The sequence below is a fragment of the Anguilla anguilla genome, chromosome 12 (genome assembly GCF_013347855.1).
Source record: "Anguilla anguilla isolate fAngAng1 chromosome 12, fAngAng1.pri, whole genome shotgun sequence".
Taxonomy (NCBI): domain Eukaryota; kingdom Metazoa; phylum Chordata; class Actinopteri; order Anguilliformes; family Anguillidae; genus Anguilla; species Anguilla anguilla.
Genome location: NC_049212.1, coordinates 43,202,416 through 43,212,128, shown reverse-complemented (window position 1 = coordinate 43,212,128; position 9,713 = coordinate 43,202,416). Strand labels below are relative to the sequence as shown.

The window sequence follows — 9,713 nt, the reverse complement described above, 5'->3', positions numbered from 1 at the left end:
ACATAAACACCAGAGGGCAGTGATGAGCTCAAAGAAACGTTACCATGGAGATGGACAGAACAAGCAGGAGGAAGTGTGACTCACATCCACCCAGACAAAAGAAGAACAGGACAGTGAGAGCAGCTCCCTGCTGGGATCAGCAGCAGTGAGAGCAGCTCCCTGCTTTGATCAGCAGCAGTGAGAGCAGCTCCCTGCTGGGATCAGCAGCAGTGAGAGCAGCTCCCTGCTGGGATCAGCAGCAGTGAGAGAAGCTCCTTGCTGGGATCAGCAGCAGTGCCCTGCTGGGATCAAATGGTAATGGTAAATGGACTGCATTTATATAGCGCTTTTATCCAAAGCGCTTTACAATTGATGCCTCTCATTTGCCAGAGCAGTTAGGGGTTAGGTGTCTTGCTCAAGGACACTTCGACACGCCCAGGGCTGGGTTTGAACCGGCAACCCTCCGATTGCCAGACAATCGGTCTTACCTCCTGAGCTATGTCGCCCCAGCAGTGAGAGCAGCTCACACATAAACACCAGAGGGCAGTGATGAGCTCAAAGAAACGTTACCATGGAGATGGACAGAACAAGCAGGAGGAAGTGTGACTCACATCCACCCAGACAAAAGAAGAACAGGACAGTGAGAGCAGCTCCCTGCTGGGATCAGCAGCAGTGAGAGCAGCTCCCTGCTGGGATCAGCAGCAATGAGAGCAGCTCCCTGCTGGGATCAGCAGCAGTGAGAGCAGCTCCCTGCTGGGATCAGCAGCAGTGAGAACATGTCTGTATGTGTTTGTATGAAGAGTTTGTAGCATGTCTGTATGATGTGTTTTTATGTAGTATGTCTGTATGATGTTTGTATGAAGAGTTTGTAGCATGTCTGTATGATGTGTTTTTATGTAGTATGTTTGTATGACGTGTTTGTAGCATGTATGTATGATGTCTTTGTATGTAGTATGTTTGTATGATTTGTTTGTATGTAGTATGTCTGTATGTTTGTATGATGAGTTTGTAGCATGTCTGTATGATGTTTGTATGCAGTATGTTTGTATGATTTGTTTGTATGTAGTATGTCTGTATGACCTGTTTGTATGACGTGTTTGTATGTAGCATGTTTATGTTGTGCATACTTCTTCTCTGGGCGTGTCCATGTTCCACACGGTGATCCCTCCATCTGAAGAGCAGGAGACCAGCTGCCTCGTCAACTGCAGATACCGCACAGCCTGGACACGCTCACTGAAGATAGGAACAGACAGGCTTACATACACTTACACACGCTTAGACAGGCTTAAACACGCTTAGACATGCTTAGACACGCTTAGACACGCTTACACAGGCTTAAACATGCTTACACACACTTATACAGGCTTAAACACGCTTACACACACTTAGACAGGCTTAAACACGCTTACACACACTTAGACAGGCTTAAACATGCTTACACACACTTATACAGGCTTAAACACGCTTACACACACTTAGACACGCTTACACACACTTAGACAGGCTTAAACATGCTTACACACACTTAGACAGGCTTAAACACGCTTACACACACTTAGACAGGCTTAAACACGCTTACACACACTTAGTATTAAACACGCTTACACACGCTTAGACAGGCTTAAACATGCTTACACACACTTATACAGGCTTAAACATGCTTACACACACTTATACAGGCTTAAACACGCTTACACACACTTAGTATTAAACACGCTTACACACGCTTAGACAGGCTTAAACACGCTTACACACACTTAGTATTAAACACGCTTACACACACTTAGTATTAAACACGCTTACACACACTTAGTATTAAACACGCTTACACACACTTATACAGGCTTAAACACGCTCACACACACTTATACAGGCTTAAACACGCTTAAACACGCTTAGTATTAAACACGCTTACACACACTTAGACAGGCTTAAACACGCTTACACACACTTATACAGGCTTAAACACGCTTACACACACTTATACAGGCTTAAACACGCTTACACACACTTAGTATTAAACACGCTTACACACACTTATACAGGCTTAAACACGCTTACACACACTTATACAGGCTTAAACACGCTTACACACACTTATACAGGCTTAAACACGCTTACACACACTGAGACAGGCTTAAACACGCTTACACACACTGAGACAGGCTTAAACACGCTTACACACACTCAGACAGGCTTAAACACGCTTACACACACTTAGTATTAAACACGCTTACACACACTTAGTATTAAACACGCTTACACACACTTAGTATTAAACACGCTTACACACACTTAGTATTAAACACGCTTACACACACTTAGTATTAAACACGCTTACACACACTTATACAGGCTTAAACACGCTTACACACACTTATACAGGCTTAAACACGCTTACACACACTTATACAGGCTTAAACACGCTTACACACACTGAGACAGGCTTAAACACGCTTACACACACTGAGACAGGCTTAAACACGCTTACACACACTGAGACAGGCTTAAACACGCTTACACACACTCAGACAGGCTTAAACACGCTTACACACACTTATACAGGCTTAAACACGCTTACACACACTGAGACAGGCTTAAACACGCTTACACACACTTAGTATTAAACATGCTTACATACACTTAGACAGGCTTAAACACGCTTACACACGCTTAGTATTAAACATGCTTACACACACTTATACAGGCTTAAACATGCTTACATACACTTAGACAGGCTTAAACACGCTTACACACACATACCCCGCCCATGCATGCACCCAGCCATATCTACACTTATACATAACCCCACCCATGCTCATATGTAGCTCCACCCACATTAATGAGCAGCCCCACCCATGCTCATATGTAGCTCCACCCACATTAATGAATAGCCCTGCCCATGCTCATATGTAGCTCCACCCACATTAATGAATAGCCCCGCCCATGATCATATGTAGCTCCACCCACATTAATGAATAGCCCCGCCCATGCTTACTGGTGTCCCTGGAGCAGGAGGGTGCGGCCCTTCCGCCCCCCGATGTCCCACATGATCACACTGTGGTCCGACGCCCCTGAAAACAGCAGCCGCTGCACAGGGTCCCAGCACAGAGCCCCGATGCTACCTGGGGGGGGACACAGAAATTTGAGCGGCACTCAGGGGGGGCAGGGAAGCAGACAGCACAGTCGTTCTCAAACTGCTTAATCTGAACTTACACAGTACCATCATACGGTGCACACACAACACACAAACACGCTCAGCACACCAAATGCACACAGGACACATGAAGCACCCGCAGGTAAACCTTCTTCTGCAACTGCAAAATTGCCTTCATAATGTTTAGGACAAAGACAAATTGCCTTCTTGATTTTGCTCCCGACTCCAAAGGCAATCAAAAGCCTGGAATCATGACTAGATACTGAAAGCGCTCTTATACCTGCACTAAGGAAGCAACTAAACACACCTAACTAATCAGAAACACCTGTGAAGCTATTTGTGCCAAACATCACAGTGCCCTGAATTGGGGGGCTATGTACAAACAGTGGTGTCATTTCTACATCTTGAAACCAAAATGTATTTTTTTTAAATACGCTTCAAAAAAGGAGAAACTGCATTTTAAGCACATATGAACAGTTTGATTACAAATCTAATATTGTGGAGTACAGAGCTACGTCAAGAAAAAAAAAACTTTCATTGGAAGTATAATATCATTTACAGCCTGTACGAAAGAGGAAGGAAGAGGTAGCCATGGTGACTGCGGTGTGTCATGTGACCCATTACGGGTGATGACCTCACTGCAGCGAGGCTGAGAATCTATGAAAATCACGATGGAGAACTGTGCAGGAACCACAGCAGTGAACAAGCTCAATCACAGAGACCGCACTGTTACACTGCTGATACCACAGGGCAGCCAATCAGCTACAGGCTACACCGCCGCCTCAAATATAATGATTTCATATGATGTCACATTCTTTAAAAATAACATCTCACTGACCAATCATGGTCTGTAGAGGAGTGCAGTATCCTCACCGTCAGAATACCAGCCCTATATTACCATGGAAACACTTAACTAAACTCCACCCACCCATCACTTCACAGCTCCCTGTCAAAGACAGTAGACCACACCAAGATGGGCAAATCTGCCCACATGGTGAAACTCCATTACAAGAACCAGGAATGTATGCGGTCTCTGTGGTGATGAGCGATCTCCAGCCCAGCAGAAGCCTGCTCTGTCTCAGACTGCCATGGTGAGGAGGTGCGGTTTGGTTCATCAGAGACCAATAAGCAGAGACTATGCTTCTTCTCTTTTCCTTTACGGACGGGCTGGGCACGCTCAGGTAAGTGCGTGTATCTGAGTGTGTGTGTAATTATGTATGTCTCTCACTCTCGAGGCCTTTCAAAGTGGTGACGGTAGAGTAGGTTTGAGTGTGTAAGTATGTAAATATGAGTGTGTAAGTATGTATGTCTCACCTTCGTGGCCTTTCAGAGTCGTGATGGTAGAGTAGATTTGAGTGTGTATGTGCATGTATGAGTGTGTAAGTATGTATGTCTCACCTTCGTGGCCTTTCAGAGTAGTGATGGTAGAGTAGGTTTGTCTCTCCAGTTTCAGCAGGGTGATCTGACCGGCATAATCCCCCACAAACGCATGCTGTGTGTCTTTATCATACCTGAGCACAGGGTTAAGGAGCACAGCATCACCTGTACTAACACAGCACTAACACAAGTACAGTGTTAACACCGAAACACAGAGCGAACACAGGACCACAGAGCGAACACAGGAACACTGAGCGAACACAGGAACACCCAGTGAACACAGGAACACTGAGCGAACACAGGAACACAGAGCTAACACAAGAACACCGAGCGAACACAGGAACACAGAGCTAACACTGAAACACAGAGCTAACACTGAAACACAGAGCGAACACAGGAACACCGAGCGAACACAGGAACACAGACCTAACACCGAAACACAGAGCGAACACAGGAACACCGAGCGAACACAGGAACAGAGCAAACACAGGAACACAGAGCAAACACAGGAACGCAGAGCAAACACAGAGCTAACACAGGAACATAGAGCTAACACAGGAACATAGAGCGAACACAGGAACACCAAGCGAACACAGGAACACAAACCTAACACAGGAACAAAGAGGTGTGTGAGGTATGCTAACTGTGCAAAGTGTGTTAGGTGTGTGAGGTATGCAAAGTGTGTTAGGTGTATGAGGTGTGTGAGGTGCATTAGGTGTGTGAGGTATGTTAAGTGCATTAGGTCTGAGGTGTGTGAGGCGGGTTAGGTGTGTCAGGGTGTGTTAGGGTGTGCTAGGTGTGTGAGGTATGCTGCGTATGTTAGGTGTGTGAGGTATGCTGTGTATGTTAGGTGTGTAAGGTGCATTGGTTGTGTGAGGTATACTAAGTGTGCGAAGTGTGTTAGGGTGTGAGGTATGTTAAGTGTGTTAGGGTGTGAGGTATGTTATGTGTGTTTGGGGTGTTAGGGTGTGTTAGGTGTGTGAGGTATGCTGTGTATGTTGGGTGTGTTAGGTGTGTGAGGTATGCTGTGTATGTTTGGTGTGTAAGGTGCATTGGATGTGTGAGGTATCTTAAGTGTGCGAAGTGTGTTAGGGTGTGAGGTATGTAAAGTGTGTTAGGGTGTGTGAGGTGTGTGAGGTATGCTGTGTATGTTCGGTGTCTAAGGTGCATTGGGTGTGTGAGGTATACTAAGTGTGTGAAGTGTGTTAGGGTCTGAGGTATGTTGTGTGTTTCAGGTGTGTGAGGGTGTGAGGTATGTTATGTGTGTTAGGTGTGTTAGTGTGTGAGGTATGTTAAGTGTGTTAGGGTGTGTGAGGTGTTACAAGAGGGCAGTTAGGTGTGTGAGGCAGAGTTGAAGGATACTGCAGGCAGGAGGCCCAGGAGGTGAAGTAATGGCGTCCCAGCATGGCCCCACTGTGTGTGCACATCCAGCTCACACACTTATCATGGCCTGTGCTCACCACCCACTCGCTCTCAGGGCAGAAGATGATGTCCGACACGCGGTTCTGATGGGCTGAAAACACACAAATGCACAGACACACACGCACATGCGCACACACTCTTAGTCTCAAGACTTATACATTCACTTTGAGTCTTACTTTCAGATTCAGTTCCCCCTTCTCACCTGGATATGTTTTCACATGGTTCATTTTGTTGAAATCTTCAGAAATGTGGAATTCCTGTAAAGAGAGAAAGAGCACAATGTTGTGAGAGATGGCACATTTCCCTATTCAAAGCGAGGCCCCAGGTGTTTCTCATTAAGAGACCGATCCAGCCAGTCTGCAGCCGTAAACAGCACAGCAATGGGCTGCCCCTCACACTGCCTGTTTCACCGCACGCTGTACCCGTGCTCTACGGGGCAGTGCAGAACAGAACGCAGGCCAATGGGGCGGCCACAACTGACCCAAAAGTTTAGGCCCCAGGAGAACAGGAGGAGGGATGATATTAAAACATTTGTACAGATCTGACCAGCTGATTTACAGACAACGCAAAAAGCCAACAGCCAGCATTACTCCAGAGAGACCCTACAGGCCACACACAGTACTACAGGAGAACCACTGACTATTTTACACCCTACAAGCCACACACAGTACTACAGGAGAGCCACTGACTATTTTACACCCTACAAGCCACACACAGTACTACATGAGAGCCACTGACTATTTTACACCCTATAGGCCACACACAGTACTACAGGAGAGCCACTGACTATTTTACACCCTACAGGCCACACAGTACTGCAGGAGAGCCACTGACTATTTTACACCCTACAGGCCACACACAGTACTACAGGAGAGCCACTGACTATTTTACACCCTACAGGCCACACAGTACTACAGGAGAGCCTGTGGGTATTTCACACCCTACAGGCCATACACAAACTCTGCCATGCCCAGGCTGGCTTACATTGGAGCATCATTATTTTCAAACACTACATTCAGCCTTTGTAAAGCTTCAGCTGCTGGAGCAGGCCTGGTATAACACATCTGAACACGGCAGAACACACCCAAGCCCTGAACGCCGGGCTCTATGCACTGTAAATCAAGTGCATGTGGGGAACACAAGCCATGTTACTCCAGACCAAAGTTACCTTGCACAAGCAAAAGGACAGAAGCACTAAGGCCCCAACCCCCATAACTCACCACAACAGCGCCGTTGTCCTGGCCCACGAAGACGCGCTTACTCTCATGGTGATAGGACAGGCAGGAGCACGGCGCTTAAAATACACAACAAACTGTTAAATAAACATATTCATACAGAAGCAGTGATACACATCAAGTCAGCGTTAAAGTATCACGCACACATGCCGTCATAAAAACGTAACATCTAACGTGGACAAACACTGCGGAATGAGTCTGAAAATGAGACCCATCCCAAGTAAAGCACGTTAAAACCGCCACATGAACCCTACCAATACTACGGCCCATCACAGAGGACAAGATGCACAGAGCAAACAAGAGGAAAGACTAGTGTGGAAACCCAGATCTAGGCCATACTTACAGGACACGGTGTGATAGATGCTGGGCCAATACTGCCCGCTGTCTCGCTTCAGCCATACTCGGATTGTTCTGCGTTACACGGGAGATGTTAGATTCACACACATTAAAGCTTAAAGCGGTACACCATCCTTCAACCTACAGGCAGCGAAAGTTAATTAAACAGTTAAAAGAAAACTAAAAAACATCTCAAATTCCATTTTTTTTAAACAAACTGATTCCAACAAAGCACTTACTTCAACACATAGCCTATATTGTCGGCGAGCGTTACCTAACGTGTTATCCTCAGAACATTAACTGTAGTTGTCAAAATGTTTCTAGTTATGATAGCTAACGAATGAACTCTACAGTCTAACTAAAACATGACGAATGTCCAGCGAATGATAACTTTAGTCATCTGATGTAGAAGTAGCTTTCTGACCTAAAGCTAGCTATACAATCAAATACTACCTATTATCCCAGCTTTGAGCAAACTAGCTATCGACCAAAACAATATCGCATATTAGCACAACATCGCTAGCTAGCCAGATAGACAAGCTACTTAGTCTACACCCCAAGCTGTCACCCTTACATTAGCTAGAGATCTAGCTTGCTAAGCTTAGATCTAGCTGTCAAGAGCCAATACTAGCGAGCTAATACTTGGTATAACTAACTGTAATGTTCACATAGACCAGTCAGAAACTAACTTACAAGCAGTCTGTTTCTTTGCGTTAGCCGCAGCTGCTAGTTGTATCCGTGTGTATGTACGGTAAATTACCGTATGAAATCCTGGACTAGCGCCCGACACCTTAGTGAGAGCAGATTAGCACACTACAAACGCAACTACACACATCGGAACTTGCTATTGTTTTGCCAGTGTTAGGTTGCTAACGTTAGCCATCTAGCCAGCCCGTTAGACTACCAAACGCTGCCGAAATTTCGAACGGATATTATAATAATTTTAATAACGGTTATGGAGCTGGAAATGAAATGAAAGCAGTTAGCGAATTAATTTCTCTCGTCACAGAGTAAGAGAGAAATATCCACGGGTCGTCTGCGTCAGTGAGATAGAGCCGAGAGGCTAACCTGTCCTCACTGACTGTGATAACACCGTCCTCCTTAGGAATCAGAATCGCGGCATTGACTGCATCCTGGTGCCCTTCGATCTTGTTTAAAAGGACCGGTCTAGAGCTCTGTGGCCTCGAGTGGATCTCCGCCGCCATGGCGCTCCGTTTTCCCCTCCGTAGAGCAAACAAGTCAGCTGACGGTTTGGGAAGCACCAGGGAAGTGCAATAATAATGTGACTGTAGCTACCGTAGTGTATGCTAAAGATCCGCCTTTACATTTTAGCCAAAGTCACCTAACTTTATTGCGCGAGATGTTTTAATCCCGTTTAAAACTGAATTCTTTCAGTAAATTGCTAATTGTGCAAATCGCAATTTTAGCAACACGGAGTGGAAGAGAAACACTGGTCTCTAGTGGTGAATTGTTGTTTCTGTTGGCCGTCCAATTCGTAATTTTACATTTCGCATTGTAGTCATTCTTTTGAATATCATAGACAGGCATTATCACCTTGGTCATTAATATATAAAAATAATTTTCACCCGCACAAATATTTCATGTGGATTAACAGAAAAAGTCTGTGCAAAAACACTATTCTTATATTATAGGTTTTAAAAGCACATTTTACTTGTGAGTCAACTCTTCAACAGATGGCAATTTACTTGTGAGGTGGCCCAATTTACTTTCCGGGTTTGCATAATTTCTTTTGCTAGGCTATTTAAAAACACACACAAACTTTATGTGCATAATGTACCTTCTCTTCCATCTTTAGAAACAAGACCAGGTCAAAACCTAGTATATGACTGGACCTAACACGTGATCCGGCCGACCAATAGTGTAACTTCATCACTCACTCAGTCACAGACACTCGCGTTTGTAGGGCTGGCCCCGCTGTTGCGGTCCAGCCAAAAACATGTTTCTCTAACCTTCCTGCACAAAACAACATTAATTTAAAAAAGACCAGGTCAAAACCTTGTATATGGCTGGATCTCTTCGGCCGACCAATGGTGTAACTTCATAACTCGGCCGACCAATGTTGTAACTTCATCACTCAGTGACTCAGTCACAGACATTCGCGTTTGTAGGGCTGGCCCTGCTGTTGTGGTCCAGCCAAAAAGAAATGTTCTCTTCCACACGTTGTGTGTTATAATCAGACTGTGGAG

General features: G+C 45.3%; 1 protein-coding gene across 1 annotated transcript in view; it reads right to left on the bottom strand.

Moving 5' to 3' along the window:
* Positions 1-8,793, bottom strand: part of wdfy1 (WD repeat and FYVE domain containing 1) — a 14,789-nt gene extending 5,996 nt beyond the window's left edge. The window contains exons 1-8 of the mRNA XM_035385555.1: positions 8,575-8,793; positions 7,514-7,581; positions 7,156-7,229; positions 6,138-6,192; positions 5,876-6,026; positions 4,535-4,647; positions 2,978-3,104; positions 1,107-1,212 (exon numbers count right to left, since the gene is read on the bottom strand). Of these exons, the coding sequence (XP_035241446.1) occupies positions 1,107-1,212; positions 2,978-3,104; positions 4,535-4,647; positions 5,876-6,026; positions 6,138-6,192; positions 7,156-7,229; positions 7,514-7,581; positions 8,575-8,711 (831 nt within the window). The 5' untranslated portion in view covers positions 8,712-8,793. The remainder of the gene's footprint in view (positions 1-1,106; positions 1,213-2,977; positions 3,105-4,534; positions 4,648-5,875; positions 6,027-6,137; positions 6,193-7,155; positions 7,230-7,513; positions 7,582-8,574) is intronic.
* Between the last annotated feature and the right edge of the window lie 920 nt (positions 8,794-9,713).